General features: G+C 42.5%; 1 protein-coding gene across 5 annotated transcripts in view; it reads left to right on the top strand.

Annotated features, from left to right (window-relative positions):
* Nucleotides 1–5,182, top strand: part of RBPJ (recombination signal binding protein for immunoglobulin kappa J region) — a 140,176-nt gene extending 134,994 nt beyond the window's left edge. For 4 of the 5 annotated variants that reach the window (XM_057405595.1, XM_057405597.1, XM_057405594.1 and 1 more), the window contains 2 exons: nt 63–166; nt 971–5,182. In XM_057405595.1, the coding sequence (XP_057261578.1) occupies nt 63–166; nt 971–1,286 (420 nt within the window). In that variant the 3' untranslated portion in view covers nt 1,287–5,182. Of the gene's footprint in view, nt 1–62; nt 167–270; nt 869–970 lie in introns of those variants that run through there. The other variant, XM_057405598.1, reaches the window with a different exon arrangement.
* Nucleotides 5,183–20,082: the final 14,900 nt, after the last annotated feature.

Here is a 20,082-nt window from a genome sequence, read left to right as displayed (position 1 = left end):
TATTTTTATTAATACTTTTTTACGTTGGATTTTCTAATTTTTTCTATTCAATTCCTTTCCAGTTGAATGGTGGTGGGGATGTAGCAATGTTGGAACTTACAGGACAGAACTTCACTCCAAATTTACGTGTCTGGTTTGGGGATGTGGAAGCAGAAACCATGTACAGGTACAGTATTTTCTACTACTTTTATGGTGACTGCATTTTACTGGATGCTTTGAAGAACATATATTCACATGTACACACTGAAGCATATACTTTGTGCCCTGCAGAGAGGGATCTGGGAGTGCTGGTTGACAGCAGGCTCAATATGAGTCAGCAGTGTGCCCTTGCAGCCAAGAGGTCAAACTGCATCCAGCTGGTCAGAAGAGGTGATTATTCCACTGTATTTAGCATTGGTGCCACCTCACCTTGGGCACTGTGTGCAGTCCTTGGCCCCACAGTTTAAGAAGGATATGGAGGTAATTAAATGTGTCCAGGGGAGGGCAACAAAGCTGTTAGGATGTAGGCTGGAGGGAATGTCCTGTGAGGAGCAGGTAAGGACTCTGGGCTTGTCTAGTTTGGTGAAAAGAAGGCTGACGGGTGACCTCCTCTCTCTCTATAGCTTCCTGAGGAGGGAAGGTGGAGAAGGAAGTGCTGAGCTCTTCTCCGTGGTATCATGTGCCAGAATGCATAGGAACAGTTCAAAGCTGTGTCAGTTGGGGTTTAGACTGGACTTTAGGGTACATTACTGAGAAGGCAATCAAACACTGGAACAGGCTTCCTTGAGAGGTGGTTGGTTCCCCATGCCAGTCAGCATTTGAGGCATTTGAAAAACACTCTTAATAATATGCTGTAACTTTTGGTCAGCTCTGAAGTGGTCAAGCTGTTGAACTAGATCTGTTGTAAGACCCATCCAGCCGAACTGTTCTGATCTGTTCTATTCTCTAAGCTTAAGTTTTATTGTGCTCAGTTGACCCTCTTTTTTTCCAGGTGTGCAGAGAGTATGCTGTGTGTTGTTCCAGACATTTCTGCATTTCGAGAGGGCTGGAGGTGGGTCCGTCAGCCAGTCCAGGTTCCAGTAACTTTGGTCCGTAACGATGGCATAATTTACTCCACCAGCCTTACCTTTACGTACACACCGGAACCAGGGCCACGACCACACTGCAGTGCTGCTGGAGCAATCCTCAGAGCCAACTCAAGCCTCATGGCTTCCAGTGAAACAAATACAAACAGCGAGGGAAGTTACACAAACGTCAGCACAAATCCAACCAATGTCACATCATCTACAGCAACTGTAGTTTCCTAACTACTGTCGTTTGTCTGGACTTTAACTGACTTTTGAGTGCTACATTCAAGAGAACTGAACAATTTTTGTGGTTTCATGGGAAAACACCTTTCCATTTTAGGTGATGTTATTTGAACCTTGTTACCTGCAAGTGCTGATCTTAAATACAGAAGCCACAATAAAAAAAAAAAAAAAAAAAAACAAAACCAAACACCACAACCAACACCGGAAACATAAGAACTTTATTGAAAATCTATTTTTCAGCTGTGTTTTTTTTTTAATGGGCAAGAAACAAAAAATGTGGCTGGGATACATGTTGAGCAAACTAGAAAACATGAACACAACATAGTTTTTATGGACCAAGGAACTTGTATAAGCTTTAGTATAAAAGGTACATTTTCACCATACCTTTTTTGTATCACAACATATAGTACACTTTTGTTACCAAATAGTTTATATTTTTTTTTCCTCTGAGCTTTTGCTCTGAAGTATATTCAGGTTCCAAGCCTGACCATGCTTGTATAATCTAATTACCATACTCTTCCAGTTTTAAAAAAATATATATATTTTTGGTCTGTGGCTGGAACTGTTCCTTTTTTTAAACTGAAGTCTTGTGACTTTTTATGAACTGAAATTGTTTTTTATTTCAGCAAGTAGAACCTTGTAAAGGCCAGCATATTTTTTTTAAGATTATATGAAGTCTGTGCAAAAGCTTTAAAAAATGCCTCTGCCTTGCCTGCAATACATGCAATGTATGTTAACTTTAGTGCTCTGTTTTCAGTCATTGTTAATAGTTATTTCTGTTTTCCTTTTTTAAATGTGTATTTATAGTCATAATTCGTGAGGTTCTAACATTACATGAGTTTTTTTAAAGTGGCATCTCAAGCAGTCATATTAATGATTGTTCATGTCACAGGCATACGTTGGTGTTTTTGAAGGGTTGTTACTGGGTTGCTTCCCCTCTTCCTTGCTCAGTCATAGTACATCTGAAAATGTTTCAGGATCTGTTCAGGTTTTTCTAATCTTGTACATAATTTGTATTAAGTGTAAGTTAAATGTTTTATTTCAAAAGTGGAATGTTCCCAATAACTTCATTTGGCAGCATGTCTTCTGTCTTGTTGGCATGTAACTAAAGTACCATGAGAAATATGTGCTACAAATGGGATTGGTAGGTGATGCCCTTCATCGTTTGAGAATCACAACAAGCATGTTTTTCTTCATACTGTTCAGTAAATTAGGCCAGACTTTGGTGTAACACTTGTATTGAGAACGTGCTTTCATTGTGAAGTGATCATACCATAATAACTAGAAGTAAATTTTATTACTTAGATATGGGCAAATAGAAAACCATAAAAGCACTATGAAGATGTTAACTCCTTCCATCCTTATTTCCTGTGGGTTTCTCTTTCCCTGCCAACAGCTTATGCAGCATTCAAGTCTTCTCTCCATCATAAATTCAAGGCTCATTTGCACTTTGACTTTGTTGGTTGTTGCATTTGTTTTTCATTTTGACTTTGCCATGTTTTTGTCCCTCCTTGTAGACCTGCCTGCCTCATTTGTATTTCAAAGTATACCCCCGTAGTTCATTTGTAGTCACAGAACTAGGGATAGACTCATAGGACAAGTTCTGATAGTGTGATCTTCCTTTTTAAAAGCCAAAATACAAATTTTGTGCTGTGTTCAGCCTTTTCCATACCCTGAAGCAAGAGTCACAGCTGCTGTGTAAATGTGAACCTGTGGCTTCCTACAGTGTGTTGCTTACAAGCCTATCTGTTGACCATTTCACAGGGTTTTTATTTCTGACCGCTTATTCCAGTTTCAACACCCGCCACCATTTTAAAGCATTGTCTCTGCACCATATTTGTGTACTCTGTGCTCCGTTCTACTTGTTTGCTTTAGTGCTCTGTTGTATATGTGAAACAATGTGGTTAAAGGAAGAAATTGATTATAAAGCATATTTAGCTAATAGTAAAATTGGTGCCACTGTCCTTTGAAAATGTGCTTGTATTCTACCACAGGCCTTCATATTTGCTATTCTGTCTGACAAAATTTCTTCCCATGACGTAGTCGCAATGCTGGTTCTTAGCACTAGTGAATACTGCCTCACCTCATCTCCGTTTCAGTGACCAAGGGCAGAATTCATTGTGGCCTTATCTCTGTTTTAAACTGTTTACTTGCAAATCTGTTTACCTTTGTGAGTGCTATAAAACTTTGTTTTAATTGTGTTGTAGCAGGAATCATTTCACAGTGTTTTTGTTAGAAGCACAGAAGTATCTTACAATACGGCTTAATTCAAGAGCCACAGATTTTCATCACTGGTTAGAATTAAACTAAGCGATAAATATATATCAGATTCAGAGGGTATTCAAGAAGAAACCACAATATACACACGGTAGACAAACCATAACAAGCCTTTCAACCTTCAAAGGCTATTTAAAATAGCTTTTCAGAACTTGACACATGCTTTTATACTCATTATTTTAAGATTTTTACATATAAATGCAATACTTTTTATATTCAGTTTCTGTACTTACAGCAGTTTTGCCCAGTAGATGCAATATTCCTTGACTTGTAAAGAACCTAATGACTTAGCCTAATATTTGGTGTTCTACACACTACAGCGAAGTGGGTGAAAAAAAGAGACTATTAAAGTTCTGCTTACAAGATCATTTTAAACCCCATTTTACCTGTGGGCTTGTGGCTCTGTTGTTGCCAGTAGTTATTCAGTAGTACAGAAATGGTCTTCCAGGTCCTTACTGTTGTTAAGATGTCTGGTAGTTCAGATATATTATCTTCCTGAACTTTTTCCTGTGGGGTGATATTGTTACATTTATTGGCCTTGTGAGCTGTTAATCAATTTTCATGCTATTAACAATATCTCAAGATTTTGATAAAACTACGTTTAGAATGTTTCAGTATGAAACTATTATAATTGTTCAAGTCTAGCTGTGTTAAGTCTGCTGTTAATTCTATATACATAGAAATTGAGTCTGTGTTCAGAATGTTGTTTAGTTCCAACTATAGGAAGAAAAAGCATAAAAAGCATATTAAGTGCTCAAATTTAGCAATGCCTTTTTCTTACTTTCTTTTGTTTGGAACTGCATTTCAGAATTCAACACTAGCATAGTCTTTAATAAACTGCTGCTGATGTTTTTCCTAATTATTTGCCTGAGGGCATCCCACGACTGTGTAATAATGGTATTCTGTACTTCTTTTCATTGCACAGACTTGTAAGATGAGAATGATTACCTGAAAAGACATGAACTCAAGACATAAATCAGAGAATTCCCCGTATACAAAATCTTAATGCCAAGTGAAGCAAATTATCTATTGGAAGTAAGCTACCCACTTGTTGATTGAATGACTCCATTGAGGTGTCCATCTTGAAACTAAGATGCTCTTCAATTATTAACCATATTATTTACTTTCTTTCAAAAGCAGCTGTGTTTATGAGTACTGAACAAATGTGTATACTTTCCTGTGCCAGACTTTTGACTTTGTTTTCAAGCACTGTACTGTGGGATTGAGTGGCAGCTTTGTTAGAAAAAGAAGTATATTAGGGTTCTACTTAACCCTTTTAGGACTGAACGACTTCTTCCCTTTAAATGCTGTAAATTAAATGAGCAGTTCTAACTTTGTAAATGTGCTGTGTTCAGCACTGCATTTGCCCCATCTGGAGGTGCTATGCTAATGACTTATTTCTAAATCCTGTAGCATGTGTGTACATTCAGTCTTAAAAGGGTTATTTTTACAAACTGTGCACCTGTAAAGTTTCTTAGCAATAAGGTAGAAAAATGAGCAAGTTTTTACCATAATTTTCTAGAATTAATTGCTCAGTTCCATATTTCATCAAGAAAAACCCTGCAATATGGGCAGTTTTGAGGATTAAATAAAAGTGAAATGTAAACCACATAAAAGTGTTTTTGTCAAGTGTACTCTGTGTGTGTGTATGTGTATATACTATTGGGTTTCATTTTTTTTCCCTACAGAGAAAATGCCATGTTACTGTTGATGTGACAAACGTAATTGAACATCTGTATAGTGATTTAAAAGTAGTTATGATATGATCAGGGGTTGAAGCTTGCCACATTTTTGTGGATTTTTTAAATGTTAACCAAGGAATATGGTTTTTATTTTCTTACTTGTGTGAACAAACAGTGAGGCCATCTATGGAGCCAGAGCACCACAAAAGAAAACCAAGCCAGGAGTGGGAAAGTCATCACTAGTTGTGAGGCTATGCACACTGTACTCCACTCAAATGGGGTATGGAATGTCCACCCAGAAATCTAAATCGGTTTCATTATTGCTTGTATTATTGCTGGAGTTGGATAAGAAACTGTTTATTTCCATAATGTAACAAAAAAAAAACCAAAACAACTGAAAACCAAACCAATAACTGGTTCACTTTTTTTATGTTATTTATTAAGTAAGAAAAAAAAACAACTGTTTAATTGTTTAACTTTAGCTACTTTATTATTGTAACTAGTATACCTGACTTGTTTTCATCCTTTCCTTAGCTGCAGGCTGTCTGTTATTTCTTTCAGTAGGCTAATAATTAGAAGTAGAAATTTAGCAAGCTAGTCTGTTTCTTTGACAGAATACTCTAGTAGGCCCATAAGGAGCTTGAAATTATGCACTCTTTTAATTTGCAAGCACAGGTGACACAGTCACTTGAAAAAAGTTTCTGAGATGGAACGTGGACACAGCAGAGAGAGAATCTGGAATGGCAAAACAAAAACCTACCAGTACTAGTTTTGTGTTAAACTAATCCAAAAATCACTGGTTTATCCATAAGACTGAAGGGGCCAGAAGTGGTTGTTCAGGAAGTGTGGAGAGAGCAAGAGAGGTGTCTTTGGAAAACATAGATCATTTGACTAAAAGAAGCATATTACAGATTTTTATTGAGACATCTGCAGAGGTGAATGCCATTGTTATTAGGATACATAAAGCAGCCATAAACAAAACTCTGGTAGAGCTTCTGCTGTTTGAAACAGGGACAGTATGGGCAGATTACATCTTAAAATTATTTTGCAAGGACTCTTGCAGTCTGTTTCAGGAATGATAAATCGATTCTTCTAGAACAGAATAGGAATTGGATCTGAGGTTTTGGCAGAACGGTCATTTGCTAAACTTTGGTGTTGGTACATAAGAAACTACATGGGATGGTGCTGGTCTTAAGTGAAGAACTACGGATAGAAAAAAATCTCTTAATCTAAACCTTGACAATTAGCTATGTAAACAGTCTTGATAATAAATACTGTTAAAATCCACAGTAGAGGATTAAAAGGAGAATGGTGTGAAATTATTTGGCTATGGGAGAGGATTCATTTGGAGGATTACATGCAATATATGCTATTTCAGGAGCATTCAGAATTACAGAACTGGAACAGATAGTTGGCATTTCTCAGTGCCCTGTGTAGATTGGAGTTGCGTGATTCTGAGAAGGATAGAAACCACCTGTATGTGCTCAGTTAGTGTCCATAAAGGATATTTAGTTCTGATACCCAGTAGCACATTCTTAGTGTGAGGCCAAAAGCATTGAGAATTAGCCCATATTACTTACTTTCTCAAGTATTTATCAATACTTTTGTATTGTATATCAACATTAATTATGCTAAAGATAAATAAGTTGAGGAAGTCTTCAGCAAACTTACAAGCTAACTGTTGTCTGAAGAATATCTGATAAAGCCACCTGAATTTGCCAGCTTTCAGATCCTGCATCATCTTCAAGTAAGGAAAACGATGGTTAAAAGCTTGCTGTTGCCTTTTCCATGCGCTATTGCCTTTGTATTCTTGTCTCCGTTCCCTTACTTTTCATGTAAGGGAACTTTTCTTCATCCTTAATTAGTTTCTAGTTTTTCTCTGAATTTGTAAATTTTGCTGCACAATTTAGGAGAAGGGAGTCGTTGTTACCTAAGGTGAACTATTAACTTGTGAGACTAAGTGCTGTCATCTCTGCTGTTTCTACTGTTGTGCTGTGGGATGGGGGAGAAAGAAATGTTTGGTTTTTTTTAAGCTGCTTGTAGATAAGTTGAATGGAAGTTTCTGCAGACCTGGCCTTAGTGATGTGCAGGTCTTCATCTGAAGATAACACATGTAATTTGGAACTATACAAAGGTGCCTGTGAGTCTTCATTTGAATGTAGAAATTCTTTGCTTATTACCCACCTTTTAATTATATTTCTTGTCGTGTTGCCCCCTCACCTGTGTTCATTAAAACCTTAAAATCATCTCTGCTTTTAACTAAAATACCATTGTTCTACTTGCTGATTTGTTCACTGGGAAATTTGTCCTTTTCCACCTCTGCAAATTCCCACAGACATGTTTCTCAAGCAAGATGGGACCTTGTACCATTTGAGCTAATTCTGTGCCCTGCCTCCATCTCTTACTTTCTACTTCAGCTTTTCCTGGGTGACTTGACTTTGAGGCCTTTGACATACAAATAAATAATAGCAGCTGCATTCATTTGTTCATTGCTATACCCGTACTTTAAGATATATATAATAAATTGTTCTCCATTGGCCATCCTGTACAGAAGGAAGGATTTCATTACAGAAACCACAGCCTTACAGACCATATCATTAGCATATTTTTAAAACCTTCATAGTTCTGCTTCAATAATACAAATATATAAAAGGTAGAAGCACCGAGCTGTGCATAGTGTGTTTTCTGCCTGGGAATTGTCTAATAACCAACTGGTCACAAACATCTAAGTAGTCCTTAAAAGCTCTGAGTGAGTTTAATTCTGGTTTGAGCCTAGTGACTTTTTTTTTTGAGAGAGTCGATGTGTTCTAGTGTTTCTTCTTGATTTTGACAATTCCGATGAATTCTATGTAAAATGTTTAGAACTAATCCAGCCAAGGTATCTGTGCTTTGAAATGGGATGTGATCCAGAGATCCACACTGCTGTCTTCATTACACATGGCAAACATGACAGCAGTGACTTCAAACTTGGATTTTCGGTCTTCATCTGGATAACTTTGTGTGATACTTCTGTATGTGTGTGTGGTTGCACTGTTAGTTCAGTGTGAACTCTAAATATTTCTTGACCTGCATAGGCATGTCTCATGCAGCACCATAGAAATACACACACAAGCTGCAGACTCAAATGGTCAGTTTGTATATCTTGTTAGCTTCCATCTTTTATTTTTATCCCCAATAATCTGTTACTGTGATGTCTTAAATTATGTCTTTTCTCTACTCTTGTAGTTTTTTCTGTTTTGGTTTATTTTGGTTTTCTTTTCAATTAGGTGTGCTTCAAATTCCATTTCAGTTCTCTCACTGCCAACAGTCTTGCTTTGTGGAAATTGGCAAAGGGCAAATGGAGGATTCATGGTAATGTACTGCCCTAAATAACATAATTGGGAATTCACAAAAAAATGTGAGAGATTCAGCAACATTATTAGATTTTAACATGTAAGAAATCATTAGGTTAAGAAATGCTATACCTGATTCTTTAGATGTATTCGTATCTGGTCCCAATGAAAGGTATTTCTGTGCTTTGCCTTTGAAAGCAAGAATTTTAAATTTCTGATGCTGTTTAACTTAGTTCTGTGGAGTTCTTTGCAACACTGAAAAAATAAGCACCTTGACATATAGACAAGTCAACTGCAAATTTACCTCTTGAAGTCAATGCAGTGTCTGCCAAAGCATCTACTTTCTTCTTTTGAGGGAAAAAAGTCAGTAGTCGCATTGTTTCTTCAGCCTGATCAGGTTTTATGGGTGGTAGAGCCTGGTTTGTGTGACAATTTAAGTGGTGTGATCAAGTATAGTTGCTAAGGTGGCATAGTCTTGTAGCCTGCAGCAATACAAAGCAGAATATCTTGCAAAACAATTAAAAACCACAAAAAAATCTTTTGTTGACAAAGTAAGCAACTAGAACAAAATCCCAGTTGAAGAAGGAATTTAGTTTCTTTTTTTTTTCCAAATGAAAACACCTTGTGGCAGTGCTGTGCAGATCACTGCTTAGTTAGTGCAAATTTCAGAAGAGTTCCTAGCAAATTAAATAATTTCTGAAGGGCCTGATGTGGATTAACCTCTTTGTGGGCATGTGTATCTGTTTTGACAGTCCTTTTGCTGCTCCATACTGCTTTTTACAGCATGCCATGGTTTGAGGAGCTGTCAGGGTTTTGGACTCTGCTTGATGTGATGACCTTAGTTGTGAGACTGATGCTTATGTCATTTTCCCAGTTCCTTACATTCAGAAAGTTTTAGACTTCTAAATCAATTCCTGGTGAAGGGTTTTACCTTGGAGGTTCAATAGACATAGAAATGGAGCAACAGTCTGAAAAAAAAAAGTTTATTATTTAATTAATTTACAAGTAATGTGAATAAGGAAAATACTTTTTCTGATTTTGGCAGTATAAATGCAATCAGTGAGTGTTTAAGCTTTCAAATACATCTGCACTTTCTACCTGCTGGTTCATTATGCAAGTTAATTTTATGCTACTTAGTCAAAGAAAAAAAGTTACATGTTTTTTTATGTGTTGATTTATAGTCTACCTTCAGATACTTTGACTCTTGAGCTATCATGAGCCAAGTGTCTTTCATCCTAAAAATTTATTATCTGAGTGTCTTTATATCCTGGACTACTTTAAAATTCAGAGATTTAACTCTGATGGGGGCATCATCCCATCCCAACACACCCAGTCAGTTGCCAGCACCTATAATAAATGCTCAGAGCAATGTAGAGATATCCCAGCTGCTCCAGCTAATGAGCCGGCTTCAGCTGGAGCTCGGCTCAGATGCCTCTATACAAACACCCGTAGCATGGGGAACAAACAAGAGGAATTAGAGATGTGTGCACGTCTACGGGGGTATGATACAATAGGCATCACAGAAACATGGTGGGATGGCTCCTATGACTGGAGTGTTGGAATGGAAGGTTACAGGCTCTTTAGAAAAGATAGGCCTGGCAGGTGGGGAGGGGGAGTTGCCCTTTGTGTTAGGGATAGGCTGGAGAGTATGGAACTCTGTCTGGGGAAAGGTGAGCAGTCCACAGAGAGTTTGTGGGTCAGGGTTAAAGGGAATATAGCTATGGGAGACATTACTGTGCGGATCTGTTACAGACGGCCTGATCAAGGAGAACCTGCGGATGAAGCACTCCATAGACAGATAGGAACAGCCTCACGCTCACAGGCCCTTGTTCTCATGGGGGACTTCAACCACCCTGACATCTGTTGGAAGGACGGTACGGCCTGGCACAAGCAATCCGGGAGGTTCCTTGATTGTGTGGAAGGCAACTTCCTTCTGCAAGTAATAGAGGAGCCGACAAGGAGAGGTGCCGTGCTTGACCTCGTGCTCACCAACAGGGAAGGGCTCGTTGGAAATACGACTCTCCAGGGCAGCCTTGGTTGCAGTGATCACGAGATGGTTGAGTTTAAGATCCTCAGGACAGTGAGAAGAGCGTGCAGCAAGCTCACTGCCCTGGACTTCAAAAGAGCAGACTTTGGCCTCTTCAAGAACCTACTTAGTAAGGTTCCATGGGATACAGCCCTAGAGGGCAGGGGGGCCCAAGACTGTTGGTTGATATTCAAGGATCACCTGCTACAAGCTCAGGAGTGTTGCATCCCAACCAGAAGGAAGTGCAGCAGGAGGGCCAGGAGACCTCCTTGGATGGATAAGGAGCTGCTGAGGAAAATTCAAATGAAAATGAAAAAAGAGGCTTATAAAAGGTGGAAGCAAGGACAGGCAGCCTGGGAAAAGCACAGGGATGTTGTCTGGGAAGCTAGGGACCAGGTTAGGAAAGCTAAGGCCTAGTTAGAATTAAACTTGGCTAGGGATGTTAAGGATAACAGGAAGGGATTCTATAGGTATGCAGCAAATAAAAGACAGACTTGGAACAACGTAGGCCCCCTCCAGAAGCTATCAGGAGAGCTGGCTACCCTGGATTTGGAGAAAACTGAGGTTCTGAATGACTTCTTTGCCTCGGTCTTCACTGGCAAATGCTCTGACCACACCACCCAAGTCTTGGAAGGCAGATGCAGGGACTGTGAGAATGAAGACCCTAGGCCCACTGTAGGAGAGGATCTGGTTCGAGACCATCTTAAAAATCTGAACGTCCGCAAGTCCATGGGTCCTGATGAAATCCATCTGTGGGTCCTGAAGGAGCTGGCAAATGAAGTTGCTAAGTCACTGTCCATCATAGTTGAAAAATCATGGCAGTCAGGTGAAGTTTCTGATGACTGGAAAAAGGGAAATATAACCCCCATTTTCAGGAAGGGGAAAATGGATGACCCAGGGAATTACAGACCAGTCAGTCCCACCTCTGTGACTGGCAAAATCTTGGAGCAGATTCTCCTGGAAGGCATGCTAAGGCACATGAAAAACAACAAGGTGCTTGGTGACAGCCAGCATGGCTTCACTAAGGGGAAATCCTGCCTGACCCATTTGGTGGCCTTCTATGATGGGGCTACAGAACTGATGGACAAGGGTAGAGCAGCTGATGTCATCTACCTGGACTTGTGTAAAGCATTCGACACTGTCCCAAACGACATCCTTGTCTCTAAATTGGAGAGACATCAATTTGATGGATGGACCACTCGGTGGATAAAGAACTGGCTGGATGGCCACACACGAAGAGTTGTGGTCAATGGCTCAATGTCCAGCTGGAGACCAGTAACAAGTGGTGTCCCTCAGGGATTAGTGTTGGGACTGGTCTTGTTCAACACCTCTGTGGCTGACATGGACAGTAGGATTGAGTCCGCCCTCGGCAAGTTTGCTGATGACACCAAGCTGTGTGGTTCGGTTGATATGCTGGAGGGAAGGAATGCCATCCAGAGGGACCTTGACACACTTGTGAGGTGGGCTGATGCCAACCTCATGAAGTTTAACCATGCCAAGTGCAAGGTCCTACACCTGGGTCGGAGCAATCCCAGGCACAGCTACAGGTTGGGCAGAGAAGAGATTCAGAGCAGCCCTACTGAGAAGGACTTGGGGGTGTTGGTCGATGAGAAAATGAACATGAGCCGCATTCAATGTGTGCTCACAGCCCAGAAAGCCAACCGTATCCTGGGCTGCAACAAAAGGAGTGTGACCAGCAGGTTGAAGGAGGTGATCCTGCCCCTTTACTCTGCTCTTGTGAGACCTCACATCGAGTATTGTGTGCAGTTCTGGTGTCCTCAACATAAAAAGGACATGGAACGAATTAGCAGGGCTCATTTGGAGAGCTTTAAACTAGATTCGAAGGGGGATGGGGTTGTAGCTGGGCTTGCCCCAGTGGGGCAGCGCTCCAGAATTAATGAAGACTGGGAGGCCTCCTACAATCCTAGGGTGAAATCGGTGTGCTCAGCTTGCTCCCTGGAATGCCTGTACACCAATGCGCGCAGCATGGGAAATAAGCAGGAGGAGTTGGAAACCTGTGTTAAGTCAGGAGACTATGATCTGGTGGCAATTACAGAGACGTGGTGGGACAGCTCACATGACTGGAAGATAGTCATGGAGGGCTATGTCCTTTTCAGGAAAGACAGGCCAGCCAGGCGGGGTGGTGGGGCTGCTCTTTATGTGCGGGAGGAACTACAATGCACCGAGTTCTGTCCAGGGACAGATGACGAGCGAGATGAGAGTCTGTGGGTGAGAATTAAGGGGCAGGCTGGCAGGGGGGATACTGTTGTGGGTGTCTGTTACAGACCACCAGATCAGAGTGAGGAAGTTGACGAGGCCTTCTACAGGCAGCTGAGAGCGGCCTCACAGTCACAGGCCGTGGTCGTCGTGGGGGATTTTAACTTCCCTGATGTTTGCTGGAAGGACCACTCGGCAACCCAGCCACGGTCCAGGAGGTTCCTCCAGTGTATGGATGATAACTTCCTCCTGCAAATGGTGGATGAGCCGACCAGGAGAGGAGCGCTGCTGGATCTCATCCTCACTAACAAGGAGGGTCTGGTTGAAGCAGTAAGGGTTGAGGGCTGCCTTGGTTGCAGCGACCCCGAGATGGTGGAGTTCAGGATCTTGTGTGGTAGGAGCAGTAGAATACCAAGTAGAATTGCAACCCTGGACTTTAGCAGGGCAAACTTTGGCCTTTTCAAGCAATTGCTAGGGGAAATCCCATGGGCAAGGCTGCTTGAAGGTAAAGGGGCCCAAGATAGTTGGTTGACATTCAAGGATTGCTTTTTCCGTGCTCAAGATCGGAGCATCCCGACACATAGGAAGTCAAGGAAGAGGGCCAAGAGACCTGCGTGGCTAAATAGGGAATTGCTGGGTATGCTCAGGTGGAAGAGGAGAGTTTACAGGTCATGGAAGGAGGGGCTGGCCACTTGGGAGGAATATAAGGCTGCTGCTAGAGGATGTAGGAAGGCAGCTAGGAGGACTAAGACATCCTTAGAATTAAACCTGGCAAGAAGGGTCAAGGACAGCAAAAAGAGCTTTTTCAAATACATGGCAGACAAAACTAACACCAGAGGCAATGTAGGCCCACTGATGAACGGGATGGGTGCCCTGGTGACAGAAGATACAGAGATGGCAGAGTTACTGAATGCCTTCTTTGTCTCTGTCTACTCTGCTGCAGGCAGTCCTGAAGAGCCCTGTACCCCTGAGACCTTAGATGAAGTCAGGTCGACGGAGCGCTTTGCCTTAGTCGATGAGGAATGGGTTAGAGACCAGTTGAGCAATCTGGACATCCAGAAATCCATGGGTCCAGATGGGATGCACCCGCGGGTGCTGAGGGAACTGGCGGAAGTCATTGCTAGACCACTCTCCATCATCTTTACCAAGTCTTGGGAAACGGGAGAGGTGCCTGAGGACTGGAGGAAAGCGAATGTCACTCCAGTCTTCAAAAAGGGCAAGAAGGAGGACCCGGGTAACTATAGACCGGTCAGCCTCACCTCCATCCCTGGGAAAGTGATGGAACACCTTATCCTTGGTGCCATCTTAAGGCATATCAAGGATAAGAAGGTTATGAGGGGCAGTCAACATGGCTTCACCAGGGGGAAATCATGTTTGACCAATCTCTTAGCCTTTTATGAGGAAATAACATGGTGGATGGATGATGGCAGAGCAGTGGATGTGGTCTACCTTGACTTCAGCAAAGCATTTGACACAGTCTCCCACAGCATCCTCACGGCTAAAATGAGGAAGTGTGGACTGGATGATCAGGTAGTGAGGTGGACTGCGAACTGGCTGAAGGAGAGAAGCCAGAGAGTTGTAGTCTATGGGGCTGAGTCTAGTTGGAGGCCTGTAACTAGTGGAGTGCCTCAAGGGTCAGTACTGGGACCGGTATTATTTAATATATTCATCAACGATTTAGATGAGGAAATAGAGTGTACTATCAGCAAGTTTGCTGATGACACTAAGCTGGGAGGAGTGGCTGACACGCCAGAAGGCTGTGCTGCCATCCAGTGAGACCTGGACAGGCTGGAGAGTTGGGCAGGGAGTAACTTGATGAAATATAACAAGGCAAAGTGTAGAGTCCTGCATCTGGGCAGGAACAACCCCAGGTTCCAGTATAGGTTGGGGAACGACCTGTTAGAGGGCAGTGTAGGGGAGAGGGACCTGGGGGTCCTAGTGGACGACAGGATGACCATGAGCCAACACTGTGCCCTTGTGGCCAAGAAGGCCAATGGCATCCTGGGGTGTATTAGAAGGGCGGTGGTTAGTAGGTCGAGAGAGGTCCTCCTTCCCCTCTACTCTGCCCTGGTGAGACCCCATCTGGAATATTGTGTCCAGTTCTGGGCCCCTCAGGTCAAGAAGGACAGGGACCTGCTGGAGAGAGTCCAGCGCAGGGCAGCGAAGATGATTAAGGGAGTGGAGCATCTCCCTTATGAGGAAAGACTGAGGGAGCTGGGTCTCTACAGTTTGGAGAAGAGGAGACTGAGGGGTGACCTTATTAGTGTATATAAATATATAAAGGGGGAGTGTCACGAGGATGGAGCCAGGCTCTACTCAGTGGCAAACAATGATAGGACAAGGGGTAATGGGTACAAACTGGAGCACAAGAGGTTCCACTTAAACTTGAGAAGAAACTTCTTCTCAGTGAGGGTGACGGAACACTGGAACAGGCTGCCCAGGGAGGTTGTGGAGTCTCCTTCCCTGGAGACATTCAAAACCCGCCTGGACACATTCCTGTGTAACATTATCTAGGTGTTCCTGCTCCGGCAGGGGGATTGGACTAGATGATCTTTCGAGGTCCCTTCCAATCTCTAGCATACTGTGATACTGTGATACTGTGTGAACTGTTGGAACAAGTCCAGAGAAGGGCCATGAGTCTGATCAGGGGACTGGAGCACCTCCTGTATGAAGACAGGCTGAGAAAGTTGGGGCTGTTCAGCCTGGAGAAGAGAAGGCTGCGTGGAGACCTCATAGCAGCCTTCCAGTATCTGAAGGGGGCCTATAGGGGTGCTGGGGAGGGACTCTTCATTAGGGACTGTAGTGATAGGTCAAGGGGCAACGGGTTCAAACTTAAACAGGGGAAGTTTAGATTGGATACAAGGAAGAAGTTCTTTCCTGTTAGGGTGGTGAGGCACTGGAATGGGTTGCCCAGGGAGGTTGTGAATGCTCCATCCCTGGCAGTGTTCAAGGCCAGGTTGGACGAGGCCTTGGGTGATATGGTTTAGTGTGAGATGTCCCTGCCCATGGCAGGGGGGTTGGAACTTGATGATCTTAAGGTCCTTTACAGCCCTAACCTATGATTCTAAATATAGGCAGAGTTTTGCTCTTCATCTGTCAGGATCTGAGAAAAGTATTAACCAGTTTCACATATTACAATCTCTCTTCTCTTTCTCTTACCTGTACTTTCATGCTGTTTTAACAAGTGAATTATTTGCAGCTGTTCATATTAGAGTGAACACAAACAATATTGATGTTTATCTTGTTGTTCAATTAATTTGATATATATGGAAGCATTTCTTTTAAAAGTGATGGTTTGTTTTTTTTTTTTCTCTAGCTAGCCAGCTAGTGAAGTATTCTCTGCATAAGAACTATGGCATGTTCAATGCAAATTGGACACTTTTCATTTTTCTGATGCAGGAAATTCACAGTCCCAATGCAGTAATATCCTGATGCAAAGGACATTTGCCCAGGTTTGAGATGAGGGTGAAAAAAAGAGTTTAGACCTTAAGTAAAACGTAAGTCCTGTCAAATTATTACATAAGATGGAAGAAGAGAGCTAACAGCAAAGGTAAATGCCAGCTTTTAAGCAAGGCTGCTGGAAATTTCAGGGCTGATGGGAGTTATGAATCATGTAATGTATGCAGCCATTATGAAAGTCAGAGTATGACTTGTCATATAGGCCAAGAGGAGATGCTGTTAGGGGTTTGTTCCAGTGGCCAACAGTGCTGCTGACTCAGAAGGAGGAATGATGACACATGAAACCCTTCTGCTGAGTACCAGCTAAGGTGTCTCCTTGATGACCAGGACTTATGAATCATTTTATTCTAAAACCTAACAGTGTAAAATGGGAAAAATCAAGAGATGAAAGGTAACAGCAGTGCAGTCAGCTGTTGGACTTGAGCTGTCTTTCTCCAGCAATTCATTTACTGTCATTGGTAAACAGCCAAGAGCTCAGGTACAAAATATCAAATCATATATACGATACCTACTAGGACAGCTTGGGCGTGTGTGCTGTCCAAGTTGAAATCATCTTGAATTTACATAATCTTAATCAATTTGATGTGTTTCAGAGCCACATAGAGCAAGTTTTTTAAGAAGCAGAAAAGGGTAAAAAAATAAAAAAATAAAATCTGGTCAAGTTACTTGCTTTGCATGCAGAGCTGGGACATGAGTAACTGTCTTGCATCCCACTGAAGTACAGTAACAGTTTCTCTAGAGTTTTCTAATCTGTTTTCCCTGGTTTTCCAGTTAAGAATAGTTTATAGGCACTGATAAAACCCCTCCCCAGAGAGGTTATAAAGTCTGTTTTCCATGTAACCTTTCAGTGGGTTCGTTTCACCTTGAATAGGGCAAGCTGAGGCTGAAATCCTTTTTCTGAACCAAGAACAGAAAGAACTAAAACCTGCTTCCTTCTCATCTTAAATCAGTGTCCTGGGTTCAGCAGTAGCAGTCATTTTTCCCCTTCTTGGTAGCTGATGCAGTGCTGTGTTTTGACTTTAGGCCTGGGAACAGAGCTGATAGAGATGTTTTGGTTTGGCCAAGGACTTTGTGAGCCTCATGCTCTGCCAGGGGGGAGGGGAAGCCAGGAGGAAGAAGAGACAGGACACCTGACCCAAACTGACCAAAGAGGTATTCCATACCACAGCACGACATGCCCAGGATGTAACTGGGAGTAAGCCGGAAGGGCTGGGGGTCTGCAGGGTTGGAGGAGGTATCGGTCGGAGCTTGGTCGGGCTTGGGGGCCGAGTTATCGGTCAGCTGGTGCTGAGGTGTTGTATTCTCTTCCCTTGTTATTTCCTTTATCATTATTATCATTGGTGGTAGCAGCAGTGATTTGTGTTATACCTTAGTTACTAAACTGTTCTTATCTCAACCCGTGGGAGTTGCATTCTTTTCGATTCTCCTCTCCGTCCCTCCGGGAGTAGGGGGAGGGAAAGAAGGGGGGGGGTGAGTGAACGAGTTACCTGACTGGGTTTAAACCACGACAGTTCTTTTTGGTGCCCAACGTGGGGCACGAAGGGTTGAGATAACGACAGATCTGACTGGATTAATAGTCATTCGTCACAATACTGATTTATTGGCTCTCAGAGTTGTTTCTCTTGATCTCACAGCTTCAGAATGTTGTAACTTACGTAGAGCCGGTATTTGCTGTGTTAGTGTTTATCAAGTGTGGGGCCTGGGCTAAGGTTCTTGTCTCACTGTGCTTTATGGCAATGGCTTGTAATACGGGTGGGCTCCAGCAGCAGGGCGGGACGGACGTGGCCGTGGACTTGTACCTGGCCGTCCGGCTGCTCTTCACCGTCCTGGCCCTCGCCCTACTCTCCATCTTCGTGAGGCTGCGGGGAGCCGAGGGGGAGCGGCCCCGGGAGTCGGCGGCAGCCGAAGTGGCTCAGGAGAGCGGCCCCGGGGACCAAGCGGCGGCGGGAGCAGCAGTGATTTGTGTTATACCTTAGTTACCAAACTGTTCTTATCTCAACCCGTGGGAGTTGCATTCTTTTCGATTCTCCTCTCCGTCCCTCCGGGAGTAGGGGGAGGGAAGGAAGGGGGGGGGGTGAGTAAACGAGTTACCTGACTGGGTTTAAACCACGACAATCAGAAATTCTGTCTTGAATTAGAGAAGCTTTCTCCCTGCCAACAAGGGTTCACTCAGTGTGCCTCATCTCCATCAAAAGTTCTTTGAGCAGATAGTTTTATAGGAAAGCTCCTGATGAACTCTCACATCATTGAACTTCTCGGCTGAAGTTAAACTGCAGAGTTCTTCAAGGAGTGAATTATAGCCCTGAGACAGAGTAATATGAATGATTTGGTGAGCACAAATGAAAAGCCAAGTGATGCTAACTGAGCTGTCACCTTCAGTACTCTAGGTGCTTGTTAAGGGTCTAGGCGCAGCAGACCATAAACAAAAATGGAAGGGATAAGAATGGATTTGTGTTCAAGGGAAACTGGGAGCTACTGGAATTTAAACCATAGCTGCTGTCCAGAAAACGCCCTCTGGCTGATGAGAAATATGCCAGTGTGCTGGGTTTTTACTTGCCTAGCCATCTAAATCAGTCAGCTGAATCAGCTGAGCTTTTGAATGGAATGATGCAGAAATCTCAACTGACAGGCAGAGCTAAAATTTCAATTCATTAGAAAGGTGAAAGAAGAATTGTTGCCTTGTAACTGCTACAAACCCTCCAGCACCTTACTACAACACTAAAACTGTTCTATCTGCTAAAAATAACCTGAAAAAAAAAATAATAAACGCCTGCACTTTGGGCCTCATGGAGACTCTACATCAGTGGCCTTCTGAGCCCCACACCATCCCAGAAATCAGCGTTTGTGGTCAGAAGTCCCACTGGATACACCTGAGTATAGGATTCTGGGCTGATGTATTTAAGACCAGTAGGAAAAAACGCTTAAAACTAAATATACAATCTCATATACCCATGGGAAAGGGAAGTTGTGCTTATTCTGACATCCTTACCCACATAAACTCTCATGGATGACAACAGGTTCTGCAAATGTAAGCCAAAAATTGTTCGTAACAGCTGCTGTTTGGGAACAAACAGGATTAGATGGGACTGAGCCCAGGCTGGGTTTGAAGCAGAAGTAGCTAATTGAGTATAAGGGGTTTCCATGTCATCAGCAGTACCTCAGGTATTCTGCACCTTTGTTTAGACCATTTCTTGCAAGATTTATCCCTTCCTGAAGATTTCTGTTGCAGGTCCACTTACCCAGGCCGAAAGACATTTAAATGTCTATATTTTAAACTAATTTCCTCTTACTTCAGTACAGACACAATCTATGTACTCATTTGGTGGCCTGAAAATTCTGCTCCTGTTTCACCAGATGCCAAAAGCTTTAATCCACTCTCACCCTGCTGCACCTCCTTTAACAATAGTATGTGTTGCCAGTCCTTGAAACGTACTGCGAAAAGTGAGATCTAGAAGATCTATTTGTGTTGGTGACCTGTATGTGAGAACGTTAGATCTGGCACACTTCATATGGACAATGGGAATTGCTAGAATGAAGAGATCAGTCAGGGGAGGTGAAAGAGAAAGGTTCATATTAAAGCTAGGAAACAAAGTAAAGGGAAGTCAAGGCAAATGTGAAATTTTGCAGTATGAAAAAGAAAACAAGGAAAAGTGGATATAGTTACTTGATTGTGTAACTGAAAAGCAGGTGTTCCCAAGTGTCCGTTCTTCAGAAGCCCTGATGACTGCTGTCTGAGATAACTGATTGCACAGGTGGAGGGAGTCTCACAGACCAAGAAATGTACTCAAAAGCACTTGTAC

This window comes from Pezoporus wallicus, unplaced genomic scaffold (genome assembly GCF_028554395.1).
Source record: "Pezoporus wallicus isolate ANWC-B61680 ecotype Strahan unplaced genomic scaffold, APGP_CSIRO_Pwel_v1 contig_642, whole genome shotgun sequence".
Taxonomy (NCBI): Eukaryota; Metazoa; Chordata; class Aves; order Psittaciformes; family Psittacidae; genus Pezoporus; species Pezoporus wallicus.
This window is presented reverse-complemented; position numbering and strand designations above follow the sequence as displayed.